The sequence below is a fragment of the Ranitomeya imitator genome, chromosome 8 (genome assembly GCF_032444005.1).
Source record: "Ranitomeya imitator isolate aRanImi1 chromosome 8, aRanImi1.pri, whole genome shotgun sequence".
NCBI lineage: Eukaryota > Metazoa > Chordata > Amphibia > Anura > Dendrobatidae > Ranitomeya > Ranitomeya imitator.
The window spans coordinates 179325935-179343139 of NC_091289.1; the positions used below are offsets into that span (position 1 = coordinate 179325935).

Sequence of the window (17205 nt, forward strand, 5' to 3'; positions counted from 1 at the left end):
GTTAACGAAGTAATCCCCATTCCAGGTCTTAGTTGGCAAAGAAGTCTTCTCCATAGAAACACAAACAGCCCCAAGGACAAATTTATGGTTAGAATGGGTAAGATACAATGTACGAGTCCAGAATATCTCTGTAGGATGTATTGCTTGTGCTGCAGCGGATACACATCTATACACACATGCATTGTTTTTTCCTGATGACAATACTACTGCCTGTGTTATGAATCTGTTGAAGGGTCTAAAGCCCACTGATTGCTCAGATTATGTCCCACTAATTCATGAAGCACCTAAACTAAAGGTCCCAGGAGGGATAACTGTGTTAGCTGATAATTATACCTGCTATAATTCCCACGACACTACAGGTACACCAGTAGGGGTCTTCGAGACAGGTTTCTGCAAAGAGAACAGTTCCCTAGATACTGACTTGCTAGCTAATCATACACAGTATATGTACGACATTTATTGGTTATGTGGAGATGGTAAGCTCCGTCCTAGGTTGCCTAATGCCTGGACAGGTCAATGCACCCTTGTTAAACTAGCTATGCAGTTTAAGATTTTACTTTGGGATCCAGAGACACCTGATGAATATACCAGAAAGAGGAGAAGTCTCGATCAGCTCCACATGAGTTATGAAGAAAATCCATTGGTATATGTTGATGGCATTGGAGTGCCAAGGGGGGTGCCTGACCAATTTAAAGCCCAGAACCAGATCTATGCTGGCTTTGCTTCCATAATCCCGCAGGTGCAGATTAATAAAAATGTTGATGGGATCAATTATATATATTACAGTGAACAAAGGTTTGTCAATTTTACCTGTGATGCCTTCCAAGGTATAGTTGAGGAATTGGGCCCTAACACTAGAATGACCCTCCAAAACCGACTAGCCCTCGATATGATTTTAGCAGAGAAAGGAGGAGTCTGTGGGATGGTGGGAGAGGAATGTTGTACCTATATCCCTCAGAACTCTGGGGTAAAAGGAAAGACCATGATAGCCCTTAAAAAGATAAATGGGTTAGCAGCAGAATTAAAATGCTGGAGTAGACATATCTTTCTTTTCCGGTTGGTTGGGTGGGCTCAAAGGATTCCTCCAACAAGCTTGTCTGGTCCTGATTGCCCTTCTTGTAGTTGGATCGATAATCCTCTGTTGTGTTATTCCCCTGTATAAAAAGATTATCACTGAGGCAACTCCGACTGGCACCTTCCTCAACCAAGAAGTAGACTCACCAGAGTACGATGGTACTGATCCAGGGGAAATCTCTAAGTACGCCCCCTCAAGATGTTAGACAAAACCCCTTACTCTCAGATAATGCAAAGAGATTTAGTTTAGGGACAGCGGGAGAACTCCATGTGAAGCTAGTGAAGGGTTCAGCCGCCTGGAGGCCTCTCGCAAGGGGAGAGCTTCTGAGGTGTCTGGATGAAGAAATCCACCTCCCCTTTCCCCATCACATGGACACTCTCGAAGGATCTTTCTTTTTAGGGAAAAACTTAGTGTTTAGGGGGGATTGTCAAGGTAAAAATATACGTCTTTATACACTTTTGTACTTTTATATATTCTTATGCTGTGAAACAATAAGTTTTTCCCCTTCGCTTGCTAATGCAAATTTAACTGTATTTAAGATGGCTGCCAGTATTCACCTTTGCCCCACTTTCAGGCTGAAGAAACAAGTTTCACATTCCAGAAGGACAAGTATAATTTCTCTGGAAATGATACTTAAAGCGATGTGGACAAAGGAAGATTCATCAGATGACGTCAGAGCCAACCAGAAGGACTGAATACTAGATACATTGCTCAACCCCCGCCTATCCCCGCCCTCTGCACACCTTCCCCCAATAGATCATGTAGTAATGTGTATCAGGAAATAAAGTTCAGTTGCTGAGACGTTACTACACTTTGTAGTCATACGGGCAGGCGCTGAGTTTGAACCAGATTTTGTCTGACTCATTCTTCACTCCGGTACCACTGCTCTAATTCTAATTTGGAATGACTGGTGAAGGAAGGGTATTGTCGTGACGACCCCGACAATAACACCTCTATATAAAGCAGATAACACAGGATCCACCATTCACAATAGGTGATGTCACAGCTCACCTCGTCCTCCTCCTGTACAATGACTGATAACACCTCTATATAAAGCAGATAACACAGGATCCACCATACACAATAGGTGATGTCACAGCTCTTCTCCTCCTCCTCCTGTACAATGATTGATAACACCTCTATATACAGTAGATAACACAGGTTCCACCATACACAATAGATGTCACAGCTCTTCTCCTCCTCCTTTACAATGACTGATAACACCTATATACAGTAGATAACACAGGATCCACCATTTACAATAGATGTCACAGCTCTTCTCCTCCTCCTTTACAATGATTGATAACACCTATATACAGTAGATAACACAGAATCCACCATTCACAATAGGTGATGTCACAGCTCACCTCCTCCTCCTGTACAATGACTGATAACACCTCCATATACAGTAGATAACACATGATCCACCATACACAATAGGTGATGTCACAGCTCACCTCCTCCTCCTGTACAATGACTGATAACACCTCTATATAAAGCAGATAACACAGGATCCACCATTCACAATAGGTGATGTCACAGCTCACCTCGTCCTCCTCCTGTACAATGACTGATAACACCTCTATATACTGTATTTTTTTTAAACATGGCTTTATGAAACATAAACATGATCAAAATTCATCAAAGTTATGATAAAAACATGACCTTTACCTAAATTGACTTTATCATCAGGCAGAAAATCAGGCAACGTAAGAATATAAAAAGTTTTATTCCTTATAAAATGTATAAAAAACATGTTCTGTAGACTGGGTCCAGATTACTGATTTAGAATAATATAAAATAAGCTGTATGACATATAAAGCCGACACATCGCTTCATTCGGCCTCCGCAGGGGTTCAGGGTCCGGCCGCCGCCGGCTCCAATGTGCACAATAACGTCGGTAGAGGTCAGCGCATCAGAACTATTGGAGGATTCATGGTCGCTTCATGCTTTAATCGTGGGACCTGGGGGGCTTACGTAGCTCACAGCACAAATCTCCGTGCCCCTTCCCCTAATCGTGTAGCATCTATAAAACAAGAATGTCTTTGATTCTGCATCAGGAGAACACATTGGACAATCGCCATGGTCCGGCCTCCTATAAAAAGGCTTCATCATTGATCTGCGCCTTTACAATACACCGTATTTCAATTCTTTGCAGTCAGTAAACGGTAACATTCTAAGTATCCTGTCCTCCTTACCCCGAACATTCCCTAGAACTGTACCCAGTGTGCACAATCCTCAGAAAGGGTAATGACTCAGATGTCAGACGAATAACCTTCTCTCCCATTGACCTAGTGTAATGAACCAGGAGGTGAGTGCGGTTCTCCCAAGTGAGAGGCACAAGGACAGGACCGATGTGCCGCCTCTTAATTTAAACAATAAGTCAGTTCACAGACAGCAAGCAACGCACGGGTATTAGAAAAAGCTTGGTGGAACCCGATATGGTCGGGATCTTCTGGCAGTTAATGGGGGCCATGGGCTATTAGAAAGTTGCAGACTTGTCACATCCATCCGGGCTCATTTCTTCACAGCAGCTTTGAAGAAGCTCTGTATAGACCTCTGCTTGCTGTCCACCTTGGCTTTACCGGCGGGCAGCTGGATATCGCTTATGTCCTTTTTCCTTTTTCTGGACTGAAAGATTAAGAATAAAGGTTCGTTAGCAAAAAACAAAGGCTGCGGTAAGACAAGGTGTGCATCTATAACAATAAATAATAATAATAATAATAATCATGCACTCACCGCCTCCGCTCCGCCGCTCAGGAACCTCCGACTCTCGCAGAACTTCAGGATCTGGAAAGGTCAACAGTGACATAATCTTTAATTATGGAGCAGGCGATACAATCTATTGCTCCATGTTATCAGCCATTTTAGAAGCTGAACGGGGGGGGTTAGGGGGTAGTGAATACAATAAAGCAGCCGCAGCAGAATTCTGGCCTCGACTCGGCATCAATCTTAATAAAGGCAGTGCTGGAGACAGGTGCGTCAAACTCATTAAGAACTTGCCTCTTCTATACATTTGGCGCATCTTTAAACTGTTGGGCGACACTGCCAGAGATGCAAACGTTACGGGGGCGCCTTAGCCAGGATATGTCATTAATAATAATTATTATTTTATTTATATAGCACCAACATATTCCGAAGCGCATTACATTATAGAGGGGACTTGTACAGACAATAGACATTACAGCATAACAATAATCACAGATCAAAACAGATACCAGGAGGAGTGAGGGCCCTGCTGCTCGCAAGCTTACAATCTATAGGGAAGAGGGGAGACACGAGAGGTGGATGGTAACAATTGCTTTGGTTATTGGGGTCTGTCCTCTGGCAAACCCGATAATGGGCTGCAAAATGGACTCATTGATAAGTCCTCCTCTCAGTTTCTGCTCCGGGTGGCCGGGGTGCTATTGTACATGAAGAAGTTATGAAAAAGTATAGCATTGAAGCAGCGCTGCGGCCCCTTCTATCTGAGGATCGGTGGGGTCCCAGAGCATTCATTATGTGATGGCATAACCTAGTAATCAGCCATCATTTGCTATGATGGAAATATCCCTTTAAATACATTACAGATCTTTAGATATTTCATTACTGTTTTTTTGCAGTTTTAATTATTTTTTTTCTCCATTTACACATCTGGCTACTTTGAAAGTCCTGCTGTTTTAGTTGCACCATTGTCAGTGCTGCGATCTTGGGGCTTAGCTCAGTGCAGGGGCTATGTGACCCCCAGATCTACCCTCAGATCGCAGGAGACCACAATACAAAGCTGAACTAGATATGAACGGAGAAGAGCCGCGAGTTAATGGTGGAACTTTCCAGACATTTACCTTTTTCATGGCGGTAGGGACGGCGGACTCCATAAATTGTGTCCTGGTGACCCAACGCATTGCTGGGTGCTCCGCGTCCTCCACCTTTGCAGAAGCGCAGTGTAGGAAGTAGACCAGGTACGTCTGGTTTATATGGGAGAAGATGTGGACGACCTGCCGGGAGAAGAAGCCATGGCCGGCTATTACAGTCCTCTTCTGATCAGACTGATATATATATATATTTTATTTTTTATTTTTTCCAATAGTAATGTTTCTGCATTGAGCAGCAGCCTCATGGTTAATGGACTTCTTACCTCCCCGACATACTGTAGATCCTTTATGGAAACGTCAGAGCCGCTCAGCGCCTGGAGGCGGCATCGCAGAATGTCCTCCCGTTCCTTCTCAGCGAGCGTCTTCTCTGACAGCATGCTGGGGAACTCCCACATCCCAGCCAGGAGCCCTGCCCAGGACACGGCGGTCAGTACAAGGGCTGATATACTGGTTAAGCAGAGCGTCACAATACATCACCTTTCTGGGGTCTCTGAACCAGTAAATATTCCGAGACCCCCAGTTCTCCGGGTCGCTCCCACACACACAGGACAGTTTGCTCTTCTCTTGATGGCTTCTTTGCAGATTTGCGGGGGTAGTTGGCCACTCCGAGGCTGCGGTCCCACTGATCACTGGGCTGGATACAGAGAGAGCAGGAGGTGACTGCTGCGGAGGAACAGATCTGTTACAATGTGTCAGTCACAGACATATAGACCATTAATTATCATGAGTCGGTGACTCCATCCTGTGGCTCTACAGCAATTGTAAAACTACAACTCCCAGTATCCTGGTTTTGAAGCCGCTGACGAGCCACAGTTTGGAGACCACTGTATAAGGTACAGGCACTTATCCAACAACTGAAGCACAGGACCATGCCCTGCCTCGTGGTTATATGCACTCCTATGGGGGCAGTTTTTTTTTTAACCCCTCTGTGACCTTAGACGTACTATCCCGTCGAGGTGCCCTGGGCTTATCTGACCCTGGACGGGATAGTACGTCATAGCCGATCGGCCGCGCTCACGGGGGGAGCGCGGCCGATCGCGGCCGGGTGTCAGCTGCTTATCGCAGCTGACATCCGGCACTATGTGCCAGGAGCGGTCACGGACCGCCCCCGGCACATTAACCCCTGGCACACCGCGATCAAAGATGATCGCGATGTGCCGGCGGTACAGGGAAGCACCGCGCAGGGAGGGGGCTCCCTGCGGGCTTCCCTGAGCCCCCCGCAGCAACGCGATGTGATCGCGTTGCTGCGAGGGTCTCCTCACCTCCCTCCCTGCTCGAGCCCCGGATCCAAGATGGCCGCGGATCCGGGTCCTGCAGGGAGGGAGGTGGCTTCACAGAGCCTGCTCAGAGCAGGCACTGTGAAGCAGCCTGCACTCCTATCAGATCAGTGATCTGACAGAGTGCTGTGCAAACTGTCAGATCACTGATCTGTGATGTCCCCCCCTGGGACAAAGTAAAAAAGTAAAAAAAAAAATTTCCAAATGTGTAAAAAAAATAAAAAAAAATATTCCAAAATAATGAAAAAAAAAAAAAAATATTATTCCCATAAATACATTTCTTCATCTAAATAAAAAAAAAAAACCAATAAAAGTACACATATTTAGTATCGCCGCGTCCGTAACGGCCCGACCTATAAAACTGGCCCACTAGTTAACCCCTTCAGTAAACACCGTAAGAAAAAAAAAAAAAAAACGAGGCAAAAAACAACGCTTTATTATCATACCGCCGAACAAAAAGTGGAATAACACGCGATCAAAAGGACAGATATAAATAACCATGGTACCGCTGAAAGCGTCATATTGTCCCGCAAAAAAAGAGCCGCCATACAGCATCATCAGCAAAAAAATAAAAAAGTTATAGTCCTGAGAATAAAGCGATGCAAAAATAATTATTTTTTCTGTAAAATAGTTTTTATCGTATAAAAGCACCAAACCATAAAAAAATGATATAAATGAGGTATCGCTGTAATCGTACTGACCCGAAGAATAAAACTGATTTATCAATTTTACCAAACGCGGAACGGTATAAACGCCTCCCCCAATAGAAATTCATGAATAGCTGGCTTTTGGTCATTCTTCCTCACAAAAATCGGAATAAAAAGCGATAAAAAAATGTCACGTGCCCAAAAATGTTTTCAATAAAAACGTCAACTCGTCCCGCAAAAAACAAGACCTCACATGACTCTGTGGACCAAAATATGGAAAAATTATAGCTCTCAAAATGTGGTATTGCAAAAAATATTTTTTGCAATAAAAAGGGTCTTTCAGTGTGTGACGGCTGCCAATCATAAAAATCCGCTAAAAAACTCGCTATAAAAGTAAATCAAACCCCCCTTCATCACCCCCTTAGTTAGGGAAAAATAAAAAAAAATGTATTTATTTCCATTTTCCCATTAGGGCTAGGGTTAGGGCTAGGGTTAGGGCTAGGGCTAGGGCTAGGGTTAGGGCTAGGGTTAGGGCTAGGGTTAGGGTTAGGGCTAGGGTTAGGGCTAGGGTTAGGGCTAGGGTTAGGGCTAGGGTTAGGGCTAGGGCTAGGGTTAGGGCTAGGGTTAGGGCTAGGGTTAGGGCTAGGGTTAGGGTTAGGGCTAGGGTTAGGGCTAGGATTAGGGTTAGGGTTGGGGCTACAGTTAGGGTTGGGGCTAAAGTTAGGGTTAGGGTTTAGATTACATTTACAGTTGGGAATAGGGTTGGGATTAGGGTTAGGGGTGTGTCAGGGTTAGAGGTGTGGTTAGGGTTACCGTTGGAATTAGGGTTAGGGGTGTGTTTAGATTAGGGTTTCAGTTATAATTGGGGGGTTTCCACTGTTTCGGCACATCAGGGGCTCTCCAAACACGACATGGCGTCCGATCTCAATTCCAGCCAATTCTGCGTTGAAAAAGTAAAACAGTGCTCCTTCCCTTCCGAGCTCTCCTGTGTGCCCAAACAGGGGTTTACCCCAACATATGGGGTATCAGCGTACTCAGGACAAATTGGACAACAACTTTTGTGGACCAATTTCTCCTGTTACCCTTGGGAAAATACAAAACTGGGGGCTAAAAAATAATTTTTGTGGGAAAACAAAAAGATTTTTTATTTTCACGGCTCTGCGTTATAAACTGTAGTGAAACACTTGGGGGTTCAAAGTTCTCACAACACATCTAGATAAGTTCATTGAGGGGTCTAGTTTCCAATATGGGGTCACTTGTGGGGGGTTTCTACTGTTTAGGTACATTAGGGGCTCTGCAAACGCAATGTGACGCCTGCAGACCAATCCATCTAAGTCTGCATTCCAAATGATGCTCCTTCCCTTCCGAGCCCTCCCATGCGCCCAAACGGTGGTTCCCCCCCACATATCGGGTATCAGCGTACTCAGGACAAATTGGACAACAACTTTTGTGGACCAATTTCTCCTGTTACCCTTGGGAAAATACAAAACTGGGGGCTAAAAAATAATTTTTGTGGGAAAACAAAAAGATTTTTTATTTTCACGGCTCTGCGTTATAAACTGTAGTGAAACACTTGGGGGTTCAAAGTTCTCACAACACATCTAGATAAGTTCATTGAGGGGTCTAGTTTCCAATATGGGGTCACTTGTGGGGGGTTTCTACTGTTTAGGTACATTAGGGGCTCTGCAAACGCAATGTGACGCCTGCAGACCAATCCATCTAAGTCTGCATTCCAAATGATGCTCCTTCCCTTCCGAGCCCTCCCATGCGCCCAAACGGTGGTTCCCCCCCACATATCGGGTATCAGCGTACTCAGGACAAATTGGACAACAACATTTAGGGTCCAATTTCTCCTGCTAACCTTGGAAAAATACAAAACTGGGGGCTAAAATATAATTTTTGTGGAAAAAAAAATATTTTTTATTTGCATGGCTCTGCGTTATAAACTGTAGTGAAATACTTGGGGGTTCAAAGCTCTCACAACACATCAAGATGAGTTCCTTAGGGGGTCTACTTTCCAAAATGGTGTCACTTGTGGGGGGTTTCTACTGTTTAGGTACATTAGGGGCTCTGCAAACGCAATGTGACGCCTGCAGACCATTCCATCTAAGTCTGCATTCCAAATGGCGCTCCTTCCCTTCCGAACCCTCCCATGCGCCCAAACGGTGGTTCCCCCCCACATATGGGGTATCAGCGTACTCAGGACAAATTGGACAACAACTTTTGTGGTCCAATTTCTCCTCTTACCCTAGGGAAAATACAAAACTGGGGGCTAAAAAATAATTTTTGTGGGAAAAAAATTTTGTTTTATTTTTATGGCTCTGCATTATAAACTTCTGTGAAGCCCTTGGTGGGTCAAAGTGCTCACCACACATCCAGATAAGTTCCTTAGGGGGTCTACTTTCCAAAATGGTGTCACTTGTGGGGGGTTTCAATGTTTAGGCACATCAGTGGCTCTCCAAACGCAACATGGCGTCCCATCTCAATTCCTGTCAATTTTGCATTGAAAAGTCAAACGGCGCTCCTTCCCTTCCGAGCTCTCCCATGCGCCCAAACAGTGGTTTACTGCCACATATGGGGTATCAGCGTACTCGGGACAAATTGGACAACAACTTTTGAGGTCCAATTTCTTCTCTTACCCTTGGAAAAATAAAAAATTGGGGGCAAAAATATAATTTTTGTGAAAAAATATGATTTTTTATTTTTACGGTTCTGCATTATAAACTTCTGTGAAGCACTTGGTGGGTCAAAGTGCTCACCACACCTCTAGATAAGTTCCTTAGGGGGTCTACTTTCCAAAATGGTGTCACTTGTGGGGGGTTTCAATGTTTAGGCACATCAGTGGCTCTCCAAACGCAACATGGCGTCCCATCTCAATTTCTGTCAATTTTGCATTGAAAAGTCAAACTGCGCTCCTTCCCTTCCGAGCTCTCCCATGCGCCCAAACAGTGGTTTACTGCCACATATGGGGTATCAGCGTACTCAGGACAAATTGGACAACAACTTTTGAGGTCCAATTTCTTCTCTTACCCTTGGAAAAATAAAAAATTGGGGGCAAAAATATAATTTTTGTGAAAAAATATGATTTTTTATTTTTACGGTTCTGCATTATAAACTTCTGTGAAGCACTTGGTGGGTCAAAGTGCTCACCACACATCCAGATAAGTTCCTTAGGGGGTCTACTTTCCAAAATGGTGTCACTTGTGGGGGGTTTCAATGTTTAGGCACATCAGTGGCTCTCCAAACGCAACATGGCGTCCCATCTCAATTCCTGTCAAGTTTGCATTGAAAAGTCAAATAGCGCTCCTTCCCTTCCGAGCTCTCCCATGCGCCCAAACAGTGGTTTACTGCCACATATGGGGTATCAGCGTACTCAGGACAAATTGGACAACAACTTTTTGGGTCCAATTTCTCCTGTTACCCTTGGTAAAATAAAACAAATTGGAGCTGAAGTAAATTTTTTGTGTAAAAAAGTTAAATGTTCATTTTTATTTAAACATTCCAAAAATTCCTATTAAACACCTGAAGGGTTAATAAACTTCTTGAATGTGGTTTTGAGCACCTTGAGGGGTGCAGTTTTTAGAATGGTGTCACACTTGGGCATTTTCTATCATATAGACCCCTCAAAATGACTTCAAATGAGACGTGGTCCCTAAAAAAAAATGGTGTTGTAAAAATGAGAAATTGCTGGTCAACTTTTAACCCTTATAACTCCCTAACAAAAAAAAAAATTGGTTCCAAAATTATGCTGATGTAAAGGAGACATGTGGGAAATGTTACTTATTAAGTATTTTGTGTGACATATCTCTGTGATTTAATTGCATAAAAATTCAAAGTTTGAAAATTGCGAAATTTTCAAAATTTTCGCCAAATTTCCGTTTTTTTCACAAATAAACGCAGGTACTATCAAAGAAATTTTACCACTATCATGAAGTACAATATGTCACGAGAAAACAATGTCAGAATCACCAGGATCCGTTGAAGCGTTTCGGAGTTATAACCTCATAAAGGGACAGTGGTCAGAATTGTAAAAATTGGCCTGGTCATTAACGTGCAAACCACCCTTGGGGGTAAAGGGGTTAAACTGCATAAAGTAAAAATTCCCATCTTGCTCCATCAGATGCCACATGTAGGACCATGACATAAGGCAAAGTATGAGAAGAACGGGTCATTTCTCCTCACTCACCACATTCCTCGACGTCAGAGATGAGACTGGTTTGTGTGTTTGCTCTTCCGTTCACAAGATTATTGAGGGAGGATGCAGAATCCAGCTCCACCTACAGCACATAATGTTGGACAGAGGTGTCAAACTGCATTCCTCGAGGGCTGCAAACAGGTCATGTTTTCAGGATTTCCTTAGTATTGCACAGGTGATGGAATCATCCTGTGCAGGTGATTAAATCACTTGTGCAACACAAAGAAATCCTGAAAACATGACATGTTTGCAGCCCTCGAGGAATGCAGTTTGACACCTCTGATGTTGGACATTAATGGAATGTTCTATTATACAATTCACAAACTGTTCAAGACATTGTGGCCGCGAGAGTCTCGTCCCTCTGGGAGACATACTGCTCCACTACACACACACAGCCCATTGAGTTTTTGGGAATTGTGTAATGCCGCAATAACCCTGTGGGGGCACTGCAGAAAAACTGAGCACTTTTCACCAAGATCTCTACAGATTATCACAGCTCATTTGGAGTCTCATTAGCAGGATGGGATTTGCTTATTGCAAAGGACCATTCTAACAAAAACGTGATTGCTGGGGGCAGAGCGCCCCTCCAATGGAGTTATTAAACTGATGAACAAGGGAAGCAGGGGCAGTGACTGAAGACCAGGGAAGACGATCCACCTCACCTTCTTGTACGCCCTGCATAGGCTCTGCAGTGGACATTCACTGCACAATGCTTTTTTTGGCGTGCAGACCATCGCTCCCAGCTCCATCATCGCCTGGTTAAAATCTCCCGGACGATCGGCGTCAACGAGACCATTTGCCAAATTCCTTCAGAATATACAACATTGATGAGTGTTATTCTCCATCTATATTATTGGCCCCAACCAAAGAAAACTTCTAAAAGACTTTGGATTCCAGTGTGATCAAAGGATTATTCTGTCTACTGACAGCAAGCAGAGGTCTTGAAAATAATGATGAAGTTGGAATATTAGAAAGTCGCAGAAGTTTGTTTACCCCTGTTTAATGCTACAGAACTCACCAAAGGGCGTCAGTGACGGCCGGGGAGGTAAAATCCGCTCCAATGCATCGTAGGCGGCAGAGAACTCTGATGACGTTGCCATCTACGACGCCCGTAACCTGGCGAAAGATAAAATACAAAGAATAGACTGGATGTTCTGGGGAGGCCATAGCGCATGAGCCTGGGTCCTCAGCATGGTGATGGAGGGCTCACCTGGCCATAGGAGATAGAAGCCACCGCCCCGGCTGTGTACCTGCCCACCCCTGGCAGCAGTTTCTGTAAGTCTTCTGCAGTGCGAGGCATCTGACCCCCAAACTCCCGCACAACCTGGAGACCGGAGAAGCCAAGGCGTGATCGAACATGGACCAAACCATTCCACTCACTGAAAGGTTAAGTAATATGGACGCCTTCCACAAACCTTCTGAGCTCCTTCATGCAGCCGCCGTCCTCGGGAGTAATACCCCAGACCCGACCACTTCTCATTCACCTCCTAGAAGGGCAGGGAGGGGTTAAGTGAGTAGTTAAAGAGCATTTCCCATTACCGTAAAATCTTCAGTTAATAGAAGTCGTCGTCCTCTGTCAAGTGTCCTCATCCTGCTTTCCTGGAGTCCTGAATAGCAGATCTGAACTGCAGCACACATTCTAGTCCTGCCCTTCAGCAGCCGAGGAAAGTTGGGTGACGACCTGTGCAGAATGAGGAACGGCTGCATAGAATTGCAGATTGTACTTTTTATAATTCTCCTTTCCCAATGATAGGGGTAAATCTTTTATATGTTGCATTGGGCTGTGAAATGATTGGATGTGGGATCCTGCAGAGCATCGCACCTGGTAACGCGGAACCTTCACAATGCCCTGACACAATGTAACACACAGATGGTCCTGGTCACCCACCTCCAGTGACGCCATCGCCAGATCCTGAACCGCCGGCCACCTCTGCAGGACAAAACCCAGAAATGTTAGTGGATGAGATACTTTTACTGGAAATGTTTACATAATCCCCTCCCCCGAGTTCTCTGTCACCTTCATCCACCGGGTGTAGTAGTCGATGACTGTGGACACCTGCGTCTGCTGCAGCATGACCTCCGACACCCAAACTGAGGAGAGGGGGGACATGGAGTTACCCCAAGGAAATAGGACGGCTGACCGTGGTCTAAGGGTCCGGGACCAGCCCAGGGCAGGAGATTATATAGTGTCAGAGCGTTATAACACGAGCAGCTGATATCAGCTACGTATGATGCAAATGTCCAAGCAGCGTCCAGCCAGTGGTTCCTCAGTACACAATGGCTGATAACAGAGAGCAATAGATTACATGCACTTGTCCTAAAGTTAATTTTTCCCCAGTTAATAATTGCTGATAAAATAGAGGTTATAATATACATTTACTTGTCCTACAGTCAGCAATGGCTGATAACAGTGAGCAATAGAATGTGTTTACCTGCCTTATGGGCTAAAAGAGCTGATAACAGAGAACAATAGATCTCAAGAAATCACCTGAATATGCTCTGATGTTCAAATCCATTTCTGCACCGGCCTAGAACAAAGAGGACGACGCTGTTATAGGAAATGTATTATGGTCATCCAGACATATCTACAAAGAAAATCTCAAGCAGCAAAATAGTGAGTGCAGCTCTGGAGTGTAATACAGAATGTAACTCAGGATCAGTAATGTAATGTATGTACACAGTGACTGCACCAGCAGAATAGTGAGTGCAGCTCTGGAGTGTAATACAGAATGTAACTCAGGATCAGTAATGTAATGTATGTACACAGTGACTGCACCAGCAGAATAGTGAGTGCAGCTCTGGAGTATAATACAGGATGTAACTCAGGATCAGTAATGTAATGTATGTACACAGTGACTGCACCAGCAGAATAGTGAGTGCAGCTCTGGAGGATAATACAGGATGTAACTCAGGATCAGTAATGTAATGTATGTACACAGTGACTGCACCAGCAGAATAGTGAGTGCAGCTCTGGAGTATAATACAGGATGTAACTCGGGATCAGTAATGTAATGTATGTACACAGTGACTGCACCAGCAGAATAGTGAGTGCAGCTCTGGAGGATAATACAGGATGTAACCCAAGATCAGTAATGTAATGTATGTACACAGTGAATGCACCAGCAGAATAGTGAGTGCAGCTCTGGAGGATAATACAGGATGTAACTCAGGATTAGTAATGTAATGTATGTACACAGTGAATGCACCAGCAGAATAGTGAGTGCAGCTCTGGGGTATAATACAGGATGTAACTCAGGATTAGTAATGTAATGTATGTACACAGTGAATGCACCAGCAGAATAGTGAGTGCAGCTCTGGGGTATAATACAGGATGTAACTCAGGATTAGTAATGTATGTACACAGTGACTCCATCAGCAGAATAGTGAATGCAGCTCTGGAGTATAATACAGGATGTAACTCAGGATCAGTAATGTAATGTATGTACACAGTGACTGCACCAGCAGAATAGTGAGTGCAGCTCTGGATTATAATACAGGATGTAACTCAGGATCAGTAATGTAATGTATGTACACAGTGACTGCACCAGCAGAATAGTGAGTGCAGCTCGGGATTATAATACAGGATGTAACTCAGGATTAGTAATGTAATGTATGTACACAGTGACTCCATCAGCAGAATAGTGAATGCAGCTCTGGAGTATAATACAGGATGTAACTCAGGATCAGTAATGTAATGTATGTACACAGTGAATGCACCAGCAGAATAGTGAGTGCAGCTCTGGAGTATAATACAGGATGTAACTCAGGATCAGTAATGTAATGTATGTACACAGTGACTGCACCAGCAGAATAGTGAGTGCAGCTCTGGAGTATAATACAGGATGTAACTCAGGATTAGTAATGTAATGTATGTACACAGTGAATGCACCAGCAGAATAGTGAGTGCAGCTCTGGGGTATAATACAGGATGTAACTCAGGATTAGTAATGTATGTACACAGTGACTCCGTCAGCAGAATAGTGAATGCAGCTCTGGAGTATAATACAGGATGTAACTCAGGATCAGTAATGTAATGTATGTACACAGTGACTGCACCAGCAGAATAGTGAGTGCAGCTCTGGAGTATAATACAGGATGTAACTCAGGATCAGTAATGTAATGTATGTACACAGTGACTGCACCAGCAGAATAGTGAGTGCAGCTCTGGATTATAATACAGGATGTAACTCAGGATCAGTAATGTAATGTATGTACACAGTGACTCCATCAGCAGAATAGTGAATGCAGCTCTGGAGTATAATACAGGATGTAACTCAGGATCAGTAATGTAATGTATGTACACAGTGACTGCACCAGCAGAATAGTGAGTGCACCTCTGGGGTATAATACAGGATGTAACTCAGGATCAGTAATGTAATGTATGTACACAGTGACTCCATCAGCAGAATAGTGAATGCAGCTCTGGAGTATAATACAGGATGTAACTCAGGATCAGTAATGTAATGTATGTACACAGTGAATGCACCAGCAGAATAGTGAGTGCAGCTCTGGAGTATAATACAGGATGTAACTCAGGATCAGTAATGTAATGTATGTACACAGTGACTGCACCAGCAGAATAGTGAGTGCAGCTCTGGAGTATAATACAGGATGTAACTCAGGATTAGTAATGTAATGTATGTACACAGTGAATGCACCAGCAGAATAGTGAGTGCAGCTCTGGGGTATAATACAGGATGTAACTCAGGATTAGTAATGTATGTACACAGTGACTCCATCAGCAGAATAGTGAATGCAGCTCTGGAGTATAATACAGGATGTAACTCAGGATCAGTAATGTAATGTATGTACACAGTGACTGCACCAGCAGAATAGTGAGTGCAGCTCTGGAGTATAATACAGGATGTAACTCAGGATCAGTAATGTAATGTATGTACACAGTGACTGCACCAGCAGAATAGTGAGTGCAGCTCTGGATTATAATACAGGATGTAACTCAGGATCAGTAATGTAATGTATGTACACAGTGACTCCATCAGCAGAATAGTGAATGCAGCTCTGGAGTATAATACAGGATGTAACTCAGGATCAGTAATGTAATGTATGTACACAGTGACTGCACCAGCAGAATAGTGAGTGCAGCTCTGGAGTATAATACAGGACGTAACTCAGGATCAGTAATGTAATGTATGTACACAGTGACTGCACCAGCAGAATAGTGAGTGCAGCTCTGGAGTATAATACAGGACGTAACTCAGGATCAGTAATGTAATGTATGTACACAGTGACTGCACCAGCAGAATAGTGAGTGCAGCTCTGGTCCGGATACTAAAGCACTTTAATCTCGTACCAGTCTCCGCCATGGCAGGTCTCGTTTGCTTCGGTCGTACCAGGCGAGGAGTTCCTTCCTGAGGGTGACCGTCTCCTCGGATGTAAATATATGGTATGGAGAATGATGGGCGGTGGGGTCTGCAGTGAGAACACAGTATGAATCCCTGCCCAGATAACATGGTGGCCCCCTCTCTTGCACCTCCGCCTTCTCACCTCTGGTCTTCTGTTTGCTCGGGGACGGCGGCTCCTTCTTCGGGGCCCGTTTTGTGGCTGAGCGCCCCATTCTAGGAGGATGGGAACGACTGGTTATACCGGTAATTATTCTAGACGGTGCACTACAACCCCCAGCATGCCACACTGACTCTACATAGACGCTGTGACTGCTAATTAATATTTAGAGTGAAATTCCATCGATGTCACAGGCGCTGGATTAGCAATTATTCCGGATGCTCACGTCCATTTCTAACATGGACGCCTGGGACTGTTTGAGTTGACTTTAAACAGAAGGGAAACAAGCTGCCGAGCGCCGCCATGACTGCCCGTGGAAGGAAGCCGCATTGTAACGAGCTGCCGTTCACCGATTTACAAAAGGTGATAAACAATCCAATCAACTTTATCGTTAGTAAACACAGCACAACAGACCACGTGACCACCACGTGACGGGCCACATGCGACCACCGATGACCACGTGACTCCTACCTGCAGCGCAGCATCAGGATCGCTTTAAAATAATACCATATCTACGTCATCAGAAGGCGCCATAACCCACAGTGGTCACTGTAATAAAGGCGTTCTCACTGCTCTGTGATCTCCGCGCTGCCCGGAACGACAGGACACGCCCTTTCTGCCATTCCTTTATCTTTGA

The 17205-nt window shown here is 44.4% G+C and overlaps 1 protein-coding gene across 3 annotated transcripts; it reads right to left on the minus strand.

The window, feature by feature from the left end:
• Positions 1-2785: 2785 nt before the first annotated feature.
• Positions 2786-17177, minus strand: MUTYH (mutY DNA glycosylase). Of its 3 annotated transcripts, XR_011315096.1 has the most exons (17): positions 17040-17177; positions 16554-16624; positions 16360-16478; positions 13537-13576; positions 13066-13139; positions 12937-12978; positions 12464-12535; positions 12259-12372; positions 12067-12164; positions 11711-11855; positions 11040-11130; positions 5407-5592; positions 5193-5338; positions 4900-5052; positions 4079-4120; positions 3815-3865; positions 3621-3706 (listed from the first exon to the last, which is right to left on the minus strand). XR_011315096.1 is itself a non-coding variant. In XM_069738005.1 (16 exons), the coding sequence occupies exons 1-16, from the start codon at positions 17051-17053 to the stop codon at positions 3593-3595; spliced, it is 1527 nt and encodes a 508-aa protein (XP_069594106.1). In that variant the 5' UTR covers positions 17054-17177; the 3' UTR covers positions 2786-3592. The 3 variants fall into 3 exon arrangements, 2 of the variants coding, with proteins under 2 accessions (XP_069594106.1, XP_069594105.1); XM_069738005.1 differs by lacking the exon at positions 4079-4120 and having other exon boundaries at positions 2786-3706; positions 5407-5589; XM_069738004.1 differs by lacking the exon at positions 4079-4120 and having other exon boundaries at positions 2786-3706.
• Between the last annotated feature and the right edge of the window lie 28 nt (positions 17178-17205).

Coding starts and splice junctions, on each gene's coding strand:
- MUTYH (XM_069738004.1), bottom strand. Junction 16,479..16,553: donor GAGCAAACAGAAGACCAGAG/GTGAGAAGGCGG, acceptor TTCTCACTGCAG/ACCCCACCGCCCATCATTCT. Junction 3,866..4,899: donor TCCCTACCGCCATGAAAAAG/GTAAATGTCTGG, acceptor TGACCTTTCCAG/ATCCTGAAGTTCTGCGAGAG.